At 39.0% G+C, this 24,538-nt stretch overlaps 1 protein-coding gene across 1 annotated transcript; it reads right to left on the minus strand.

Annotated features, from left to right (window-relative positions):
- Positions 1 to 807: 807 nt before the first annotated feature.
- Positions 808 to 23,786, minus strand: WDR88 (WD repeat domain 88). Its single transcript, XM_061594666.1, has 11 exons — positions 23,637 to 23,786; positions 21,785 to 21,873; positions 17,891 to 17,954; positions 16,865 to 17,104; positions 14,971 to 15,109; positions 13,994 to 14,123; positions 7,909 to 8,093; positions 6,691 to 6,773; positions 5,054 to 5,122; positions 4,647 to 4,739; positions 808 to 2,570 (listed from the first exon to the last, which is right to left on the minus strand). Exons 1-11 carry the CDS (start codon positions 23,784 to 23,786, stop codon positions 2,433 to 2,435), a joined length of 1,380 nt encoding a protein of 459 aa, XP_061450650.1. The 3' UTR covers positions 808 to 2,432.
- Positions 23,787 to 24,538: the final 752 nt, after the last annotated feature.

The following is a 24,538-nucleotide window of genomic DNA, read 5'->3' on the forward strand; positions in this document are numbered from 1 at the left end:
CCTTCTCTTTCAGAGGGAGTACAACCCCATCCAAAGCAGGCAATTGACCAATTATCCAAACTCAGGAACCACCAACCCACAGCACTTCCATCTTGCTAGGATTCAGACTCAGTTTATTGGCTCTCATCAATCCCACCACAGAGTCCAGGGCTTGCATGGCCTCTCCCAATTCAGATGTTACAGAGAAATAGAGCTGGGTTTCATCAGCGCATTGCTGACACTTCGCCCCAAATCTCCTGATGACTGCTCCCAAGGGCTTCATACAGATGTTAAACAGCGTTGGGGACAAGGTGGTACCCTGTGGCACTCCACAGCACATCTGCCAGGGGCCGAAAGACAGTAACCCAATACTCTTTTCTGAAAACAACCCTAGAGATAGGACTGGAACCACTGTAAACCAGTGCCACCAATACCCATCTCACCAAGTTGGCTTAGAAGGATACCATGGTCAACGGTATCAAAAGCTGCCAAGAGAACAAGAAAGAATAACAGGGTTGCACTCCCCCTGTCCTTCTCCCAATAAAGGTCATCCATCAGGATGACCAAGGCTGATCCAGTCCTATAACCAGGCCTGATTCCAGATTGGAATGGGTCAAGATAATATTGCATCCAAGAGTGCTTGCAATTGCTGCACCACAACCCTCTCAATCACCTTCCCTAAAAAGGGAGTATTTGCCACTGGACAGTAATTGTCACAAAATTATACATTAATAAGAGGGGATCATATAAGAAGATATACTCTGGCACATTACTTGACAAATATAACATTTTATTAGAAGACTGTACATTTAATCTTGAGGTGGAGAAAAATACACTGGAGGTTTAGAGAAAGTTATACCATTTACAGAACTCAAAACTCTATGACAATTACAGATATATATCATTATTAAGGTACCCTTAAAAGCAACTGCGTATCAGGCTAGGGGTTTTTTTCTACCATAAATCTCTTATAAACATAAATGTAAATTCAAATGCATTTCTGAGAAAAGAGACCCAGAATTCAAAAACATTACTACTAGACAGTCTTCTGTTACTGAGCTGGTAACAGAATATTTCATACTTACTAAGCTTATTTGTTTCTGTTATACAACTTTTACTCACTGCCTGAAAAAGTTCTGCAAATAATTGAGAAGAGCAATTGGCAGACAATATTTCCTGTAGTCTTCCATGAGATTTAGGCCTGTGAACTGATGGAGAAAGAAGCTCTGCAGCAAGACACAGCAGTACTCCTAATTTTAAAAAAAGGATTCTTGTGTTCCTTAACTCTAACAGTCTACACACATACACATGTATGTATCTACATTTACAAATGCAACTAAATATGAACACATTTCCAACGCTCAAAACAAAGGTAGCCATATTGGCCTGTAAGAAAAATTCCAAAATCTGTATTAGGTCAACCAAAATGCCAGAAAATTGTGTGCAAGCTTTCAAGTTCTCCAGAACAACACTTTGACACTTGCAAGGAATCAGTTTTTCCATGTGACAGCAGATATTCTTCTCTGGAACTCTCTACCCATGGATATTAGGCAGGCACCTTCACTTTATTATTTTCAGTGCCTGCTAAAGACTTTTTGTTTACACAAGCCTACCAAGACATTTGATTTTAACAAGCAATTTTATTTTATTATGTATATTTTAACAACTGCTGATTTTATTTATATTACTTATTGTTTGATACATTTTAGGTTAACTTGCTTTTAACATTTGATTTTATCAATGTTTTTAAATGAACATTTTATATTCTATGTAAACCATTTTGAGGTTATGGATGATTAAGCAGCATATAAATCCTGCTAAATAAAAGTAATAAATAATAAATTAGGCTAGGTGGTAAACAAAAGGGTGGAGGGAAGAAAAAAACTTGGCTGTGAAAAAGTCATAGGGTCTGCAACTGGTCAAAATCTCAAAACTGAATGTGGGAGAGATAGCAGACATTCAAATTAGGCTCTGTTAAATAATATGCAACCTGAAACCTGCATAGCACATAAGAGTCTCATTTGAATGTCTATTACATTCTCCCACATTCCATCTAGAGACTTTGACCAGATGGAAACCTCATGGTTTGCACACTATTTTGTGACATTTTGATTGCTCTAATAAATATATTTTAGAATTACAAGTTTTACCTCTCAGCTGGACCTACACTGTTAAATTCTGTACATGTGTTCCATACTAGATTCATATGACTTTTGTTCTCTCACCTCAAGGATGAAAGTTTAAATTACACTTTAGTGAGAGCCGTATTGAACTAGATGTGTAAATACATTAGGTAGTACTGATTTTTATTTTATGCTTGTCAACTAGTAGGACACAGTGAATCCTTCAAATTCTGAGTTCTGTGTATGCAGGCAAATAATTTTTATCACTTTACAGTCATACACTTAAAAAAAAAAATGAGCATTTTAACAATCTGTCTGTTCCCGATTCCTTTAGAAATCAGGAGGCAAAGGAGGGGGCACTGGTAAAACAGTCTGGTCATGAATTGCCAGTCGACAGAAAACACACTTGGTTTCTACTTTGTCTTCATCATTCTGGAAGATCAGGAAAGACTTCTTACATTCGTCACACTAGATTTTTTAAAAAAAAGAACTTATCAGTGATTAAAATATAATAGGAATTTTAATTCTAACAAGTAGATATGTAGATCCATTTTTGGAAGTGCTAATGAACGTTAAAGAGACATCCTACTAGATAAGTTTTAAATTTTTAGGAATATTTTTTTTGGGGGGGGGCTTGGCCATTATCATATTGGGTTTTATCCAGCCTATGGTAGTTAAACTTAGGTTCCATCAAAATGACTGGGAAATATAGTAACGACTTAAGTCCCACTGATTAACTAAGGTTAATGTGCAGTGGAATCCCATGCATGTTTAGTCAGAAGTAAGTCCCACTGCATTCAGTGGTGCTTACTCTCAGGTTAGTACAGGATTGAAGCCTTACAATTTAATTCAATGGAGCTTACTCTCAGGTTAGCGGAGGTAAGATTGCAACTCCACCTAGATTCAACCCATTGGTTTGTTTCCACTGTTAGTCCTAGTCATAGGTATATAGGAAGCTGGCTCATACTGTGTCAGACCATCGGTCTATCTAGCTCAGTACTGTCTACAGTGACTGGCAGTGGCTTTCCTGGATTTCAGATGAGGGTCTCTCCCAGTCCTACCTGGAGATTGAACCTGGGACCTTCTGATGCAAAGCAGATACTTAACCATTATCCTACAGCCCAAAGTAGACCCAAGGAAATTGATGGACATAACTTAGATGCATTAATTGCAATGAGTCTGCTCTGACTAGAACTAAGTTGGATACAACCCTAATAGAAACATGTTAGTATAGTGCATACTGTGTTTGAGATACATTGCAAAGTCAGCTTTTAGACATAGAACGAGTCTGTGCAGAGAAAATGATAGTGGTACTAATACACATGCATACATATGCCAGGCCCATTCTGTATACTTAGATGACCTATGTGTGGAATCCTTATATGTGACTTCTCTAGAATGGCTGATACTATCCTGGAAGTGGATCAAGTGGATGAGATAGCATAAGATAATATGTCAGAAGATCCTTTCGGTTTACTTGCATGAGAAGGAGGTATCATTTTTCAACATCCTATTGAAGCAACTGCCTACCATTCCCCAAATCTTTTGCATTGGTTATAGGTGTGCCATGCTGGCTCTTATTGTGCCTTTCCACTCTTCTATTCCCTCAGACAAGTACATATTTATTTTTACAAGGAGAGGTGCTGAGATTCAGATCCTCTTGTACTCTAATCCCGTTAAGTGTGGGGAAATGATGTGGCTACTCTACAGCAGCCTTCCCAACTTGGGATCCTCCAAATGTTTTGAACTACAAATCCCATCAGCCCCAGCCAGCTGATAGGAGTTGTACTCTAAAGCATCTGGAGGGCACCAGGTTGTGGAAGGCTCCTGTACAGTATGGGAAATGTAGCTTTCTCCCAATGGCGGCTGGTAACCACTGGAGCTGGTGGGGCAACCAATGGGAGGCAGAATTGGGGAAGGGTCACTGGAGGCAGAGTCAACTTATTCTGGTTTTCTCTCTTGCAAAACTACAGTGGACACTTGACCAATTCTCTGACAAAAGCATCTGAGGACACTTAGCTAGAAATTTCACATTCCCAGGAGTTAGCATCAAATACCTAGAAATCTGTAATTTTTCAGCTTTGCTTATACCAAGAGAGATGGACAGAAAACACTCCAGGGACTATTTGAATGATAAGAGATTTCTGAATGTGACTCGGAGGGGGGGTAGATGGGATTGCTGGGCTATAGCTCTGGATTTTGGGGTACAGAAAAAATCATTGTAGAAGTTTGCCCCCCTTGCCATAGCAACCAGCCTCCCCTGCTTCCTCCTGTATTGTTGTTTCCTGTATTCAACATGACATTCAAAACCAGTTCCAGATTCGAGCCCTGGCTCAAATGGTGATCTGCCCTTAGACGCCACTACTCAGAAGGCTGTCAAATGGACCTGAGAAGATTCTGTCTGAACAATTCCATTATAGCTCACAGGAGTCTGAGATCAGAAAAGGGAAAGAAAGGCGCATGTGTAGACACATACAGAGGTAGGTATACTTGGAGAGTAATTAAGAAGATCTATCCGTTCTAGCAGATGAATAATATACTGACCTTAGCTATCTTGGAGCCTCTTGTTTTTATGGCTTGTATTACCACAGGTATGTCATTAGCCTTTTCAATGTCCCAAACTCTCAAAGTACAGTCCTAAAATAAGTAGGAGGATGTTTATCAATAAGTAGGAGGATGTTTATCAGCAGGGATGGCTAACCCTTCTTGGGCCGAAGGCTGCACTGACTCATGGTCAACCCTCACGGGACTACATGTCAAAGTGGGTATGGCTGTAGTATAAAAGTGCATGTGGTCAGTTTTCAAAAAAATGCTTAAACTGAGAGGGGCCTAGGTGGCCCACAAAAACCTTTTGGCATCGAAGTATCACAGTGGGGTACCTATAGGAACAGTTGGGGGAGAAGGAAACAGCCTAACTATGTTTCCAGTTATTTCCATAAGTTTATTGATACCTTTGAAGAAGAAACAAGCCACTTCTTGTCACTACTGATTGCAATGTCTGTCACCCAATCTGTATGACCCTGCAAGGAAATATTTGTTTAGTTATACAAAAAGGAAGCTTCCTGGGTTATTTTAGCCTATAATCCTAAACACACTTGGAAAGAGTAAGTCCCAAGAACTCAGAGTTATACATGAGTAAACATGCTTATAGTTGCACTGATAGTTTTAGTTTTATTTTATTTCAACATTATTAAAAGCCTTTTCCATTGTGAATGTCTAGACTGTATTCTACATTCAAGATCTTTGGGAAGAGAATCTTCTAGGACCTTCTGAGAATATGTGTGTGTGTGTGTACTCACACACACTCATATTTATGGCTTCTGGTATAATCTAAAATTCCTTGCCTTCTTTCTTAAGCACTTACAGAATATTTTAATATACTGTTTTAAATATTATATCCTCCAGAGAAGTTCATATAGAATTGTTTTCACTACTATTATGGAAAAACTACAGTTCTGTTTCATTTTTCTAATACAGGGATTCATCTTCTAGCCGATGCATAAGTTATTCTGTCCATTGTATGCTCATCCACTAAAGAAGAAGAAAAGGGGGCCCTGCCACTGCCTGGTAAGCTTGGGGGTGAAGAGTATAGCAGGCAGTGACCAGGAGAGCTTTGCTTGTATGCTTTATTGTGTGTGTGTTGTGTGTTTTGCCTAAACAGTTTTGCTCTTTTTGTTGTGCTGGTGTGTTTTGCCAGTGTTTTTTGTGGTTTGTGAGACTTTTGTCTATGTGGGCTTTTTGTACGGAGGGGGTTCTTTAAGTACCAGTAGTTGTCCTGTGAAATTGTATTGCCTTGTGGGGATAAATATGTTTTGGTATTTGGGACTCAGACCAACCTCTGTCTTGTACTCAAGTTTCTTGGGCAAGTTATTTATCTTTTGTAACTGGCCAGCTGCGATGGTTGCCATTTTTGTGCTGGTGCCCACAACAGTTTCTCAAATTTCAAACTGTGCCTATGGGCCCAAAAAAGATTAGGGACCCCTGGTCTAATATAAGCAAAACTAACTTTAAGCATTATTGGATACACATCTCATTATGTTATGGTTACTAAGAGTGAAACCTTATACAGGTCTACTAAGAAGCAAGTCCCACTGAACTCTTATATAAAAACTGGGTATTAGCTTTCTGTTTAAATTACTACAATGGTTGATCATGAACCACCTTGGAAATTATGTTTTAGTTGCCTAGCAACAACAACTCAATTACTGTTTCTTCTTGCAAATGGTAGAGTTGGGCTTTAGTGCCACGGACAGGGTATCCAGAGGATGGTTGCTGATATACACTATCAGGGGATTTACGGACACTGAGTTACGTACCAACAATAAAAGAAAAAAAGGGGGGGATTGTCAGTGCTTAGTATCACCAGGATATTAAAAATGACATATGAGTTACATGACACATTCATTGTTATATCAAATGATGAGATGAAAAAAAGGAGCCCAATTGAATGATTCTAATGGAAACAGCACTTTTAAAAATATATCATTAATTTAGGGACTGATCTTGCATAGTCAGTTGGAATTTCAAGCTAACTTCTATAGAAACAATATCAAGTCCCTCTTTGCCCAAGTGAATGCTTACATAATACCTTTAAACTTAGCTTTTTATATGCCTCTTGTGAGTCCCAGATAATGATTGTTTTGTCATAACCTCCAGACACCACAAGTGATGCTGAAATATAAAATTAAAATGTCATGTGTCTGCCTTGTGCTTTGTTATTAAACATGGTAAGATTCACTCATGCAGGAAAAAGTTGACTATTGATACAACTGAAATACTGCATTAAGAATAGCAAGTCATATTTTAGCTCTTTTTTTAAAAAAAGCCAATTTTTGGAGGTTTTAATGAATTTAAAAGCAAGCATAATTTCAGAGTCTAGTTACATAGTTAGATAATCATGTGACACAGCTCTATTGGGACTGCACCAATTCAAACACCTTGTAGGGGTTGCATGTTTGAATGTTCCCTTATGGTAATAGCTTCTTTCGCTTAGAAAACTAGCACATTATTTTTGTGAATTAAAAGTAAAGCTGTTCCTGGTACTTGTGTTTGTGTGCCAGCTCACAACCTCACAGACTGTGGTATTGCACGAGAACTGCAGTCATTGCTCCCGCCCCCATAAACACTTCTTTGTGTTTTTTATGCTACTTTACAGGATCAGGCCATAGGTTATTATCACATAGCCCAGATAAGCCTGGGTTGTCCCAATATGATGATATGATCATATATGAAGCCGTCACATGTACAATATGATATGGGCAATAATTATCAGCATACCCATGGCCAAATAACAAATGCCTGACTGGCGGGTGGGAATAACTGGTTCAGATTTTGAAAGAACGATCATTCATCTATCCACCAGCCAATGATATTGGGATGTGCCTTCAGGATGGCAAGAAACCTACCCAACATTAAATCAGTTCTGAAGTGATACAGTTTCATCCTTAGACCATGTAAAAATGCCCAAAGGAATATAACAGAACAACAGTGAGCATTCAGAATATTATATAGCTTGGTGTTTTATTTCTCTGCTGAGACATGTCCTCTTAATGGTAAATCTTAATGAGCTGATCAATTAAGAAGTGTTTTAGAAGGCTGATTAAAGAGCAATACAAGCCATCCAGTTCAGCTTACCTCAATTACACAAGCAAGCATTTAATCAAAATGGAAAATCATTTCATTTTGAAAGTGAGAACTGAATTAGTAGATTGAACGTGACCCTTGTGACTGAAATGAAATAAATACATTTTTCACATTTATACATTTGTGTAGAAGATGCAATTATGTGGTGTTTTACATAACTCACCATCTTTACTAATATCACAGCAGCCAACGATACCTATATGACCTTGGTCCAAAATAATGGGCCCATGAGAACGGAACTCCCCTGTTCTGATATCCCATAACTTTATGACTTCATCCCAACCTGCGGTGCACAAATAATGACCATCTAAGGAGAAACGGCAATCTGAAATTGCATTGCTGTGTGCCCTGAAAGAGATGTACAAATCACTGCATCAGGATACCATAGCATTTGCAGGATTTACCCTTCTATAGGGTATACAGACTATTTGACCTCAGCACTGCTACTGCAGAGAACACCAACTGGCCAGTTGCTGCTCTCTCTCGTTATCCTCAGTGCTGGTAATGCTATTTATCCAATGCACACAACACCCTGCATTACTTTCTGCTCAGCCAATAAAGTTAGCTTTGGACAGCCACCTGTGAAATGAAAGTAGGAGCAACACTAGTTTTGGTATGGTAGATAAAAAGACAGAAAAGTTGGGACCCATGTTAGTCAAGGATATTTTGAGTGCAAACAAACATTCCTTAAAAAACAGACTCCATAATTTTTCTCCCACAGAGCAAGTTTGTCTTTTCCCTGTCTTTACTGATGTACACTTTCGACAGATGTACTTATGAGCAATTACATGCAATACAATCCCATAGAAGTCTGCTCAGAAATAAGTCACATGAAGCTAAATGGACTTACAGCCCAGATAAGTATGTATAAGACTGTAACCTCTCTTACCTTCCACCTTCCACAATCTACATGCTCCATGCAGTTGCCTGCCTTAAAAAAAGGCTGCAAATTTATCTAATGCTAACATTTGTTCATTTGTTTTTTAAAAAATCAGAGTACAGCTAAAAAAAATAACAAATCAGAGTAAAGCTAAAGCAGCCCCGAGTCCTCCCCAGCCGCAGCATCATCCTCGCCGGCTCCCACGAGACGCCACTGGTGGGCATCGGGACTCAAGATGCAGGAGTTGGCAAAGTCGAAAAGACCATGGAGTTGCCACCGCAATCAGTTGGAACAGGCTTCAGGGAATTGTGACATTAAGATGCAAAATATTGCAGGAAAAAGGATGGATGTCTTCTTAAGACAAGGTCTTCAATTCTGAGTTTCTTTCCTGGACATTGTTTCCTTAATAATGTTATTTAGTTTAATTTTTGTAAATTGTATTGCTTTCATTGATGTATTTTTATACTTGTGTTTATTTTTCTTTGTAAGCCGCCTTGAGGGCCTTTGGCCAAAAGGCGGGTTATAAATAAATTAATAATAATAATAATAAGAAGAAAGCAATCATAATGCCAAAATACAATTTAAATAACATCCCAGAAGAATATAAAGATCAAATAAGGAACAGATTTGAGGCTTTAAACTTAGTTGATAGAGAACCAGAAGAACTTTCGATTGAAGTCAGAGACATTATCAGGGAAGAATGCAAAAAGACAATACCTCTAATTAAAAAGAGAGAAACACCTCAATGGATGACTGACAAAACTCTTTAAATGGTTAAAGAAGGGAAGCAAAAGGAGATAGAAACACAATCAGAACCCTAAATGCAATAATTCACCGACTCGTACTTAGAGACAAAGAGAATTATTACAATAGTTATTTTATAGAAATAGAAGAGGACAACAAAAAAGGTAGAACAAGAGCCCTATTCTCAAAGATTAGAGAAATTAAAGGGAAATTCAAACAAAGAGTAGGGATGTTGAAAAATTAACAGGGGAACACACTGACTGACTGAGATGAAATAAAAGGAAGATGGAAGCAATACACTGAAGAACTATATAAACGAGATGCAAGGATGACAGATTCATTCATGGAGGAAGCGTATGATGAAGAACCAGCAATTTTAGAATGTGAGGTGAAAGCTGTACTTAAAATACGTGGAAGAAACAAATCATCAGGAACAGATGGCATGCCAATAGAGTTGCTACAAGTTACCTGAGACTGAATCTGTCCAAATTTTGCCAAAAATTTGTCAATAAATATGGAAAACTAAAAATGGCCCACAGACTGGAAGCGTTCAATATATATCCTAATTCCAAAGAAGGGGATCCCAGGGGCAGTAATTATCGAACTATTGCCTTAATATCCCATGCAAGTAAAGTAATGCTCAAGTTTCTACAACAAAGGCTCTTACCATATATGGATTGAGAAATGCCAGACATCCAAGCTGGATTTAGAAAAGGAAGAGGTATCAGAGATCATATCACAAACATAAGTTGGATAATGGAAAGGACCAAGGAATTTCAGAAAAAAAATCACCCTGTGCTTTATAGATTACAGCAAAGCTTTTGATTGTGTAGATCATTAGAAACTATGGAATGCTTTAAAAGAAATGGGATGCCACAGCATCTGATTGTCCTGATGCACAACCTATACACTAGACAAGAGGCTACTGTAAGGACAGAATATGGCGAAACCAACTGGTTCCCAATCAAAAAGGGTGTGAGACAGGGGTATATTTTATCACCCTATTTGTTTAATCTATATGCAGCACATATCCTAAGGAAAGCAGGATTTGGACCAAGATGAAGGAGGTGTAAAAACTGGAGGGAGAAATATCAATCATTTAAGATACGCAGACGATACCATACTACTAGCAGAAACCAGGAATGATTTCAAATGAATGCTGTTGAAAGCTAAAGAGGAAAGCATAAAAGCAGGACTACAGCTGAACATCAAAAAGACTAAAGTAATGACAACAGAAGATTTATGTAACTTTAAAGTTGACAACGAGGACACTGAACTTGTCAAGGATTATCAATACCTTGGCTCAGTCATTAACTAAAATGGAGACAATAGTCAAGAAATTAGAAAAAGGCTAGGACTGGGGAAGGCAGCTATGAGAGAATTAGAAAAGGTCCTCAAATGCAAAGATGTATAACTGAACACTAAAGTCAAGATCATTCAGACCATGGTATTCCCGATCTCTATGAATGGATGTGCTCACTCTATGGATTGTCACCTTGTAGTGGTAAGTGGGCTTGCATGTTCCAATGAACCCTATGAGCGATGCCGTCAGGAGTCATGTACTCCCGGCAGGGTCACCCATGGCGGTATGGTCAAGGGAGAGGAACCAGACAAAGAATTATCCAAGAATGTCCTCAATGGCAGAAGAGGCGGAGGATAACAATGTGTATGTTACAACAGCTGTGAAGCCGGATGAAGGCTGCAGCAGATAAAATACTTCCAATTGTCGTGGTATCCATGCCATTAGATCAAAGCCTTTTTATGTCAAGATTGTGTGTTGATCATTGTGCACCGATCTCCCCACATAAAACAAATTCACGCACGGGTGTCTTCCAACCAAATTAACTTAGAAGACAATCTTACTTGGCCATGAATGATCACCAGTGAATGGATGTAAAAGTTGTACAGTCAAAAAAGTGTGTAACAGAAAAATCAACTCATTTGAAATGTAATATTGGAGGAGAGCTTTGTCAATACCATGGACTGAGAAAAAGACAAATAATTGGGTGTTAGAACAAATTAAACCAGAACTATCATTAGAAGCTAAAATGATGAAACTGAGGTTATCATACTTTGGACACATAATGAGAAGACATGATTCACTAGAAAAGACTGGGGAAAACAGAAGGGAGTAGAAACAGAGGAAGACCAAACAAGAGATGGATTGATTCTATAAAGGAAGCCACAAACATGAACTTACAAGATCTGAACAGGGTGGTTTATAACAGATGCTATTGGAGGTCACTTTCAAAGGGTCGCCATAAGTCGTAATTGACTTGAAGGCACATAACAAGAACAACAACATTTGTTCAGCATTTTATTCTGCTGAAACACACAAACTGAGTTGTAATGATGTTCAAATAAAATTAGATTGGGCAGCAATTGCTCAGTTGATCTGTAGATTTGCATAAGTACAGAGGTAACCTGAAGGTTGCTTCCTACGTTGTTGGAAATTAGGAATTCCATGTTTCTACAATAGGTACGTTTAGAAGTAATGGTAAACTGTTGTTTATCATTGTAAGAATGAGCCTAGGTGGGCTTTGGGTTCACACATGTTCCCATCACCTTTCTCCTCCAGTGCACTGCAAGGAGGAGATTGGAAGCTTTCCCTTCTGTTTTTGATTAGCTAGAGTTTATGGCTGTGTTTGAACCCTACACTATGGTTAATTTTAACTGAGGTTTATTGAAACAAGTCAGCTTCATAAACTAAAGTTTGTAGTTGGCTTGCTTTAGTAAACCAGATTTTAGAATACATGAAGTTTATCCAGGTTCAGACATAATGTTAATCTGTGATTAGTCAAAAACCTCATCCTTGCAGCTGCACTGGAAGAGGAAAGGAGAGTGGGAGATATGCAAGCCTGAGGCTCGCCTACATTCATATCCATATGTCTGAACATAGCCAGGTTTTTTACCATATATTTACCATATATTTGCTGTTTCAAAGAGACATGTGCAAAACTACAAACACATATTTTGGAGGCCTCAGAGAGTCCTGGATGCATATCCATAGTCATGCATCTTACTTAGAAATGATACACAAAAGACATTATCAACATAATATGGAAACATGGGGACCTATCTTTTCTATAATGTTCAAAACAGCTCTGAGTCTGAAAGCAAGTTCTTTTGAATTACTGCCTCGAGACATTTTTCTTAATGTTTCAGCAAAACAGTAGTAATTTCTTCATTTTCAGCAAAACAAAAATCCTTTACCTACTTTTTCATAAAAATCAAGCCACTAAATTATAATCAAAGTCTCTTTATGTACCTGGTGTTCAAGAATCTCTGCCTTACCTGAAACTATGTAACAGAAAAGGAAAAGATAATCAATAATGCAATAAAATCCAGTGTTAAAAAACAGCAGCAGTCTTTATGAAAGAAGATCTTGAATGTCTGGATCTGGCACAACCTTTGATGTGGAAAAAATGACAAGCACTTCTGCAGAAAAGAAAAGCTGGTAAAATACGACAAGCACTTCTGCAGAAAGTAAAACTGTATGTACTGTGATTTATGTTCAAGGTGCAATTATTTGGAATGTCTCATGTCTGAAATGTGAATTCTACACAAAGTGTTCCATCCATTTTAAGGGCAGATTTAACAGCAACAGTGTTTTATCATTTTTTTTGTAGGATTCAATACTAATCTCCTTAGTCCTCACAGCTTCAGTGCCTGTGTAGAATTGCCCTAAAAAGAATGTGCTAAAAACTCTCCCCTGAAATCAATGGAACTTGAATGGAATACCTAACTTCACCTGGATTGTAGCCTAAGATTTCATCTTAGTAGTGCCCTGAAGTGGGTTGAATAAACTCTCTCCTGTACACATGGGCTGCTTTCAGGTGAATAGTTCCTAGCACTAATAAATAATTGCTCTTCTGCTGTAAGCTGCAAGTAGAATTGCAATGACTTTCCTCACTATCAAGGTTATTGCCCCTTTTTTCTACGTTCATTCTGCTATGTTCTGTCCAAACAGCAGGTGTGACATAGCTGCTGTGGTTGAAGAATGGAAATTAACCTAAGCTGCCATTTAGAATCATGTATTTTTGTTGCAATCCTTTAAAAAAAATCAATTACAGTGTTATGAAACTAAAGAAATATTCTTTCATTAAAGCAGCATTTTGTTAATATAAATATATATATATATATATAGCTGGAAAAGCATTTTAGAGCTAATAAAAAGATTGATTAAAAATTAACAGGGTTATAAAATGGTGTCCACTGCAAAGGATATAGTGAGTAAATAATGTTGAGCTGTGATAGGTTCACCTTGTGATATATCACTGCCGATATCAAAACCACGGCTGTTAAAACATATGAAGAAGTAGCACTTATGACATCTGTACCTGGAGAAATTGCAATACTGTTCTATCCTTCTCCAAAAAGTTGGACTTTCCTTAAGAAAAAATATATAAGTAGTACTGGGAAAACATAGGAGGATTACAAATAGATTACTACATTGTATGGAATGACCACCCATAAAATGTGAGTGAACAAGGCATAATGATTCCACACTAAGCACCTGGTATAAAAGCGGGCATGTTAACACTTTCACCTCTGTACATTTTATACTAATAGGAAATAGATTAATGACAGCCACATCACTGACAGCTGTCTCACTGTTTCTTACCGTTCAATTGTGACTGTGGCAGACTGTGCTTTAATATCCCAGAATTTTATAGATTTGTCAGATGATACTGTAGCTATTCGTTGGTTGCGAGGATCAAAACGGCATCTTTTCACTGTGCTTTTATGATACTCTGAAACAACAAAGACTCTACCATTTTGCACCACTGAAGACTGCAAGCTCTTTGGGACAATGTCATTTCAGTTATAGGTGGGCAGAGCTAGAAGCTATTCACATCTGTATTTCAGCATATTGCCACATTTTAAGTAGTTTTGTAGTTCAGAAACTTAGCAGGGATTCAAAGCCTCCCTCTTGCACTCAATACTGCACATGCAACAACTGATATACAGGGACAAAATGTCAGTTCAGTAATGGTGAAGTTGTGACAGCAATATTGCCTTGAATTTTTTAGAATCAGTTTACCTACCCATGTACCACTTGATTCCCAGTTTATTTAACTCTTAACAATTTACACATCAAAAACTAGTCCCAGTATTTACTTTGTTAATTCTGGGCAACAGGTATGTATCCTGAGGTGATATATGTGATGTGTGTGCGTGCATGAATAAACACATTGGGTACTCAGAAAATTAACAGTTTTTGCCATGTATAGCCTGATGTTCATTAATTGTCATGATAAACCATTATCAAGAGACACTGAAGCTTTCAGCTATGGTCTGTGCTGTATTATGTTCTGTAACTAAGCAATAAGGAAAGCAAAGAACAAATACAATTATATTTAGCAATATATTAAACAGTATGTACAAAGTTCTGCTCCTTCCAAGGAAATGTATAAGAAATCCAAATAAGCTCTAGATTCAGGTAACCATGCATATCTACCAGTATGCAAACAGACAGGGGCACAGCCTAACAGAATTATGTCCTGCACAAGTTTCACTGAAATGAGTGGCTTCTGTGTCTTTGGGAATCTCTCAACAGATAAAAAGGGAAAATATAGTAACTAAAGATGTATACATTACCTCTAATGTACGCCACCTTTTTAGCATCTTCTGTATTACAGATGAATAAAGCATTTTCCATATCTGAACCAGAGGCAACATATTTACCATCATGAGAAATATGACATGAAGTTACAAGGCCATCCTGCTCTAGGGTCCACTAGAGAAGAAAACAAAAGCCCTTGAGGTTATGCTTTTATGGTTAATGATCAAGGTCCCAAACTTATATGAACACTGGCCCAGATGCAACTAAAGTTATTTGGAACTCAAACCAAGGTAACACTTATAAGATTTGAGTTAACTGTGGGATGCAGGTAACAGGCTCCACTGGTTTCAATGGGCCTTCATTATGAAGACTAGCGTTAGCTACTTTGGAGGTATTAAATATATACAAAAAATGAAAACACAACTTCTTCTCTGAAGCATTTTAAGTTACACTGATTTAATTTTAAAAATGTTTATTGTATTGGATTGTTGATTGTATTTTAGTATTATTTTGTTATTCATTGTATTTTTATGCTATTTTATGTTCACCGCCCAGAGAGCTATTGCTAGTCGGGCGGTATATAAATTTAATAAATAAATAAATAAATAAATAACTTGCAAGGAATTTAGCTGCTTCTAATTCGTGTCATAGCCACACTCAATTAACACCGGTAGAAGCATCAGCAATCTCCAAACATTTTCACTTTTACTGAAATGAAAGGAGGTTGCAAATTTGATTGGGACAATGGCTGTGCTTAACCCTTCTCCCCATATGCTGCTTTTCCAATCAAAAGCTTCCCAGCTATTTATCTCTTCACAGAGGAGTGGATACAGGGCCAGCTCATATGCCTTGTATCATTTGGCCCTAAGTTTTTACAAAAATCTTGCAAGGCAGAAAGTTTATCTTGGTCTTTCTTAGCTTGTCCTTTACAAAAGTTCTGGGAAATCATACTGAGAGTAGGAATAAAGAAATGCTTAGATATATTCTCATTTTCTACATTTTTTAAAAACTTGATACAGATCAGGTCTTAGAAGCCTAAAAAAACTTGAGGGTTTTATCCAGTGTTAGTTCTACTCAGAGTAAACCCATCAAAGTTGATGGACATGACTGGGTAGAATTTAGTTGGATACAACCCTGAGCCTCTAGTTGTTTATTTGAAATGGGCCTATATATAATTTACCAGCATTTCCAGTTCTCACAAACTGCAATCCCGTATTAGCATGCTAACCCTGCAATCCAAAACACATTTACCTGAGAGCAAGTCCCATTGAACCCAATAGAGATTACTTCTGAGTAGGCATGTATAGGATTGAATTGTTAGTTTTACTGAAGTCTTGCAAAACTGAGCTCAGGATTGTGGTCAATTTGCTCTCACTTCCCCAGTTCTAAGAACAGTAGGCTCAGCCAGGTATCCATCAGCCAGATACATGACTTTTTTATTATTATTAAACTTCAATTCTTGACATCATCTTTATTTAAAAACACACAGAGAGATGCACACAGAAATTAAATTACAGATCGAGGTTCTGAACATCTATCCCTGCAGAAGAGTGGGTGGATGTCAACATTTGCGACACTTTTAAAATCTAGGGCATGGTTCATTTGAATCCTCCTGACCTGACCATGTACCCAGCAACATGCAGAGGACACAGGCTCATAGCTTTAAAAAAATACCCTGTTTCTAAACATTAGATTATTTATGCCTCAGAACATTCTGAGGTAATAATGCATTTCCCCCCAACTTTATAATTAGGAAGCTCAAGGTTAGTAAGTAACTTGCCCAAGATAAATCTTGGCCAGGGCTAGAAATTATATATAAAAATACAACACATTTTGCCCTTTCATTATCATTGCTATTTTTTTTTACTGCATGATCAAAATCTGTACCAATTGAATTAGACTATTAGGGTGGAACTAAACATTACATACAAACACATTCTTATGGAATGACCTCCCCAGGGAGGCTTGCCTTGACACCCATTCGGATATCATTTTTGACACCAGGCAAACCGCGCAATCCAAATGATGGGGAGCTGGCGGAGGAGGAGCCCGTGGAAAGCTTCGCAGCATCCACTCCCTGCTCGGGAGGTGCCGGCCTAGGTGAGCGTCGGCTCCATCAGGAGATGCGCACAGAAGCCGGCAGGGAAGAGCCGGCTCCCATGAACAGGCCTATCAGGGAGTAAGCGGTCCCCGCCGTAGGGCCGCCATGGGAATATTTTTACTGCACTGGCCTATCAGCCGGCAGAATTCTCATGGGGGTTAGGACCTGCAGGAGTGCTCCGAGGGGGACTTGGAGGTCGCGTAAATCCCCCCCCCGCTCTTCCCCTGGAACGCCCCATGTTTGGGGCTCCGGCCGGCTTCCACCAACTCTTTGTTCGCCGGCTGGCCATCCCCAGCAGACTCCCAGCAGCGCTGGCAGAGTCCTGGCAGTGCTGTGGCTCAACCAGGATGAGGGGGGCTTTTGCTTGTCGAGGCCGGGCCTACCAGGTCAGCCAGGGTCCACCACATTCACCTACCCCCAGCCCAGTGCAAATATGCCTTGGATTATGCCCAAAGACCAGTTCCCCCCCTCCAGGCTTTTTAATGCAATGTCTTATATCTCTGCTGTTGTTTTAATGCAGCTATGTTTAAGCTGGCTGCTTTTCTAGTATACTGCTTAGTTATTGTATTTCTGATTTTTTGTAAGCCACCCTTGGAATTTGTTTGAAAAGCAGGTAGAACTCTGAATGAAAAATAAACAAAGAAATATTTTATTAGCCACTTTGGGAGATTGATTTGAACCTGGGAAGTGCTGAGATAATGATTTTCCACCCAATTTTTATCTGCAAAAACCCTCACAAAGCTATTTCCCCACCCCAAAGGATTCTAAGTACACTTTGCAAGGGTAAATATTTAGGGAAATGAAAGTTTAGTTTCTAGTTATTAAACAGGCTTTTTAAAAAAATCAATACATACAAGCACTTTTCCTGTTTCAGTATCCCAGGCCTTTAGACTTTTATCATATGATGCTGTTATCAACCTAAACATTAAACACATTTATATGTTCAAAGACATCAAAAATATTTGATTCATGCTAATTTTTTTAAAGATAGCAAAAATTAGTAATTTATGCACATGTATTATGCTCCCCACATATTATGGAAAAATTAATCCTACATCAGGTATAGCATTCAAGCAAAAAGGAATGACGTTATAGATATATCTTCAAGTATTGCAGCTCCAGTTTGTTCACGTCTGTTACATTCCAACTGGAAACTGAGATGTATAACACTTGCAAATGTAGACAGAATCAAGTGGCTATTATGAGTTATAATGTTTCTCTCACTTTCAAATGATACACTTATAGAAGAAGAAAACCTTGGGAATCAGGGAAGTAGATGTTGCTCACTCAGTTTATATTTAAAGAGAAATCATATCACTGAGTTATGGCCATTGGGTGGGACAGAATTGCTTCTAAATCTCCCTGTGCTAGCACAGCACAGTTGCAAACTAGCAACAAAATTGTATCCCCAAACAATGATTACAGCTATGACTATTTGGTTGTGGGAATTGCTCTGTGGAGTCAGGGACTTGGGTTCTAGTCCTGCTGCCTCCACCCCTTCCACATCTAAAATAATTGCTGGTAGAACACCTGGCAGGTAAATGTTGCCTTGTAGACATCATTTACATATCTTCCCAACATGAAATTCAAAAGCAACTGTAGTGCTCTTCCCAATTGATCTACCCAGAAGCTCCTGGTGCAGGTCTGTATGAGATCCTTATTATGTTTTATGTTCTTCTTGGAACATGCGGCTGTCTCCCAATAGTGATGCTTAACAGTCTTTCCCAACCTTTGGGTCCCCAGATGTTGCTGGATTACAACACCAGCACCAGCCAGCATGGCCTATGGTCAGGAATGATGGGAACTGTAGTCCAGGTTGGGAAAAGGCTGACTTGAGTGTTCTGATGAGAACCTTTGAGAAAGTGTTGGTATCACAACAGGACCTGAGCCTTCTCCGAGGGAGACCTTGCATCTGCATGTTTCCTACCTGCTAGGCTATGGAGCTGGCTAAGTATTGCTACTGGTACAGCACTCCTTCCTTTCCTGTCTCTGTCTGCTTGGCAAAGAGCTGGCTGTTGCAGATTGCCTGTGTTTGTGATGCCAGAGGATTTTAACCCTTGTCTGAGGGGAGCCCTAGAGTCTGTGGCTAGAACGGTTAACTGCCACCATCCTCCCAACTGCATAATGGTAGCCTAAAGTAAAGAAGCACTGTGGTCTCTTTCTGGTTGCTTGGTTTTCTGTGCATATACTAGGTTGGAATCACATGGTTATTCAACGGTCACTTCCATGCATGGCTAATGTAGGGTGGCGGTTGGGTAGGTGGCGTCAGGATTGCCAGAGATGCTGCTGTTACTATAGTGGCTTTTGTTTCTATGGCTAGTGCCTCTGTTGTACAGGATCATAACTATGGTAGACCAGTGTTAGGTTTGGAGGGACAGCCACCTGACACGCTAGGACTATAGAACTGAACTGCCATTGCTCTATCTTTAGGATGTGTGTGCTGTTCTGAATATGAGGTTTTCTCGGTTAGTTTTTTTGTGTATTTTCCAGCAGCTGATGCTGCTTGGTAACTGCTCTGTTGGTGACACAGCAATAAAAAAAAAAGGCACAAAGATCCCCACTATACAACAAAGATATTCAATAACATTTAAGCCAAACTGGAAAGTGTCTATGTAAGAGGTGTTTATATTTACATTTAACTCCCACAGTTTATTTTTCAGCACCATCCGTTATACCAAAATAACATTTTTTATTGAATTATCCAGAACATAAGCACTGCTGTCATGATGGCCTTTTAGTGTTTTGACAACTAATACAGTGGCCTGGTTCACACATCTGGTTAAACCATAATTAATGTTTAACTCTGGGTTAATGTAAGTGAAACAGTATGCTAGTGCATGCTGCTTAGAAGTGCCCTCTTCACTCCTCCTCTGCTCCTAGCTGCACTGCACCAGGAGCGACAAACCACAAATCTTGGCTTGCTGTCTGAACCCAGACTTGTGATTTATATATTTCCAAGCAAACCGTGAGAGGTAGCCAAAGTTTGTTCTTGGCTTACCAGTCATGGTTTGTTTGGGGAAAGCAAACTCAGCCAAGGTACAGATGACATGACAAGCCAAAGTTTGAAATTTGTTGCAGCACAATCAGGAGCAGAGGAGCAGCAAAACGGACTTTTGAGCAGCGTGCACAAGCACACTGCTCATTTACATTAAATCATAGTTTAGCTATGGGTTAATGTGACATGAAGAACCACTGCTTATGTGCACATTAAAACTAAAACAAGTCTTGTCCAACATTTGACTTCTTTCTTGCATACACACACACACCACCTTCCTCACACTATCCAGCTGCTGCGTGTACTTACAAATCCACTACCACCAGTCAATACCAGTCAATTATATCCAGTAACCACATATCAAAACAATCTATAGCACAGCTTGAAAGCAGGAAAAATCCCTGTGTACAGTTAAGTCAAGCCACATGTCATACGCATTATATCAAGGAATTAAGCATTTTGAAGGCTTTCCAGAAAGCATCTCCTCGTTTTAGAGATAGGAATATAACACTTCATCTTGAGAGATGTATAAAGTCCTTTGAGAGAGAGAGAGAGAGAGACAGAGAGAGAGATGATAACACCAACAGTCTTATTGATTTCTGAATTCCAGGTGGTGGGTACAAACAACCACAGAAAGCTATTATCCTCATGTCCCACTTATAAACTTCCCGGAGCCATTTTATTTATAAATTTTTATCCTGCCCATTCCTCAAGAAGTCCAGGGCAATGTTAATGGTTTTCCCCTCTTCCCATTTTATCCTCCTCAAAGCAACTCTATGAGGTAAGTTAGGCTGCAAGAGAGTTACTTGTCCATAGTCATCACTAGTAACATTAATGGTTACTCAACAAGCTTCCCCCACCTCCACCACTGCTGCACTGCCCTCTCTGTCCTCATGTTTACTCCCCTTCCCCTCACCCTCACCCCAACCTTCCCCAGTCCTTCCCCCCTCCCATGGCTTAACCAATGCAGACATGAAGGGCTTCCTTTCCATCCCTCTTTTCTGCATTGCTTGCAGGGCAGTTGGGCATGCTAGAGAGATCCCAGCCACTCACCAACTTCATTTTTCCAGAATGGTTTATGAACCCATGGAATATCACTGTGGATATACACTCCTTCCTTGGTTCTCCTGGGCCCTCACTGCACCAGTCAGCATTTCCAAAGAGATAACTGTCTTAGGGTAGAGACACACTTACTGTTCTGCCAGTTCCAGTGCATCTCCAGGGCACACGAAGCTAGTCAAACCCTGCCCCTTTTTACTTTAAAAGGTGCAGCTCAAGTGCATTTAAAACAACAACAACCCAGCGCCAAACAGATTTTGCAACCTGTTGCCCCTCCAGTTATGGCCAATGGAAACATTTTGCTCTAGGCAACTAGTGTGCTCGCAGCCTTAGTCATTTGCAGTAAAACAACAAAGTGTTGTGGCACCTTAAAGACTTACAAATTTATTATGACATAAGCTTTCATGGACTACAGGCCATTTCATCAGATGCAGTGCTAATACTATAACTCCACTGATTTAAAATCTAATTTTCCTATTGACTTGAAAAACATATATATATATTTATGTGTTTTATAAAATACATATAACAAGCTGACCCCCCCCCCCAGCTATGGTACTAACTTTTCCTACTGGCTTTCTAAAACAGAACTGCATTGTCCATTTAGTTTTGTCATTGTTCTTTCCCTGTTGCTGTAAACCAATCAGGTCTGTTGAATTCCTTACTAATATATAAAATACAAAAGAATTATCACCTTTTGTTATCAGGACTCAGGCAGCATTCAGAAATGGGTCCAGTATGCTCACCCATAAAGGTCTGAATAGAGATAGAATGGGCAATATCCTTCAAGAAATAAATATAAACTTGATTATTAAGTAATGTTTGTTTGTTTAGTTTATTACGGTCAAAGACCCAAAAAGTACACAAAGTTCATTAATAATACATCATCTATAATATACATATACACATTTATTTACAAACTGTTTTGTGCTACAACTAATAAGCAACAGGAAACCTATTAGAATGGGCCAACAGAGAGGTGTCATTTTATCTGTTTCACCCCTGTTCTAACAACCATCTATTTAAGGCTAACAATAGACTGTAGACGCACATTTTCCAGGTCTAAATTCTATTTTAACTACCTATGGCCTTGAATAAGCTTCATCTTTAATTGATTTATATTCGTAGACCCACAAGAACAAATTAAAAAGGATGAATTATTTCAAACTTAATACAACAATGAATTAATTACATGAATTTATAAAAACCAACCTTTTACGTATGGACTGAGCTATGTAAAGAAATTTTGCCACATGTAAAGTTATATTATTTATTTTATCGGACAAAACATAGTGAGTTTTCCAGATAGATCTAAGTAATGCATTTAGACTGAAAAATATACTGTCTTTAAATGCTAATAAGTAGCAGATTTTTCATTAAAATTTTCTTAATCGTTCTGCTATAACTTGCCCAAAGAACTTGAGTTTTAGAGTCTGACAATTTTCTCTATTTACCTTATCAGGCCCATGATGCATTTATCTCAATTTCTCTCCAACAAGGACCATCTTAGGATATTTAAAGGCAAATGTACAAAAGGCAACGACACAAGGAATACATTCTATATTTTATTCCCTGCCCAGTTTCTCAGGTTTTCAGGACTTTTTCCCACCCATTTCCATTTGTATTATTTAATTTTCCTAACCTTTCTACTCTTTTATTTTAACATAGTATGTACTGAACTATCACCAAAACCTACAAAAATGAGCACTCTAGACTAACAGAGCAATCCAACTCAGGGGAAGCTGGCATAAGTGGTGCCAGCGCAAGAGAAGGTGACATAAAGTTCCACCGCTTCCAATTGCCATTCAGGAGCCTCTGGGTTTGCTGAATGCCGGCTCAGCTGGGAGCTGCGTGCAGGGACCAAAAAGCAAAAACCTACTCTCCCAAGTACCTCTACCGGGGAGTAAGCTCTCCCCATTGACTTCTATTGTATTAATTTTCGTAGACCAACCTTTTTCCCAGTGTAACTTTTGCCTGAATTGGGACCTGTAGGAGCACTCTGAACACAAGTTGGATCTGGCCTAAGTCCCCTCACCTCAGCCCCTCTCCAGACATGCCCCAATATATCCCCAGAACACCCCTTTTTTGGGACTTACACTAGTTTTGGATGAGCTGGCTGAGCCCCAGCTAAGCCAGGCTGAGGAATTTAAGCCTGCATAGCCCGGCTGAGCCAGGACCTAGGTGGCTCAGCTGGAGATCCACCACATCCATCTCCGCTCAGCCCAGAATAAATGCGAGCTGGATTGCGCCCTAAATTTTCATTGTGGAAGAAATGGAAATGTTGCCACTTTAATTAGGCATGTACATTTTTTCAGTTTACACTGCAATCCTATACATGTCTACTCAGAAACAAATTCCATTGTGTGCTGTGGTACTTATTCCAAGGTGAAGATTACAACTTTAGGACATGATAATAATCTGTTTGGGACTTTTAGTAATGGTTCATTCAACCCCTTTGTTTAAATATGTTTAAATATGGTACATTTTGATGTAGACTTTACAGCGTCATGATCAGATTTCTTTCTACTGGTTTATAACAAACTTACCCACAGTTTCACTGTGCTGTCATAAGAGGCAGAAAGAATTTTTGTATCATCAAAACAGAAATGACAGGAGGTCACAGCTGCCGAATGTCCTTTTAAAATTTTAAAATGAATCTGTGAAAGAACAGAATATCTCATTTTCTCTTCTATCATTGCTTTTGTAGATACACCAGCCAAGAACAGGACTGTACAAACTGTAATAATTGCCTAATAATGAAACACCTTCTGTTCTCTCAGTTTCTCTCTTCTACATACACTAAAGCTGATTTTCATGAATCCTGGGCAAATAGTTTATTGGAGTCTACTTTAAATCTCTCCACACACCAGATAGTTTCTTGCAGCATGCTGCTTGCTATGTGAAGTAATGGCCACCTAACAACATTCTTATTTGGCTTCTCAACAAAATGCTACCTTATCTAGGTAATGCTTTATTCTTAACCAACACTGCAATCCTGATCCTATTTACCTTGGAATAAACCCCACAGAATTCAATAGGACATACTTCTGAATAGACATGAATAGGATTGAGCTGTAAAACTTCCCTAAACTTAGATTATTTGATAGGGCAGCTATATGGGGGTGGGGGACCATATTAATATATTTAAATAATATGGGGACCCCTTTTGGGGGCCTTAGGTTGGCTCCATGCGTGCTGGTCCTGGCTCAGGTGGGCTGAGGGACTTATGCTGGCATAGCCCAGCTGAGCAGGGACCCAGCTGGCTCAGCTCGAGATCCCTCCCCTCAGCATGGCATAAAATGCGAGTTGGATTGCACCCTAAAACTTCCCTAGCAGTTGTTTATTTGTTAAGGCAGCTGAATAGGGGGACATTATTTATTATTATTTGATTTATACCCCACTAAAGTACACAAGGAGAGCCAGTGTGGTGTAGTGGTTAAAGTGTTGG

The sequence above is a fragment of the Rhineura floridana genome, chromosome 13 (assembly GCF_030035675.1).
Source record: "Rhineura floridana isolate rRhiFlo1 chromosome 13, rRhiFlo1.hap2, whole genome shotgun sequence".
Classification (NCBI taxonomy): domain Eukaryota; kingdom Metazoa; phylum Chordata; class Lepidosauria; order Squamata; family Rhineuridae; genus Rhineura; species Rhineura floridana.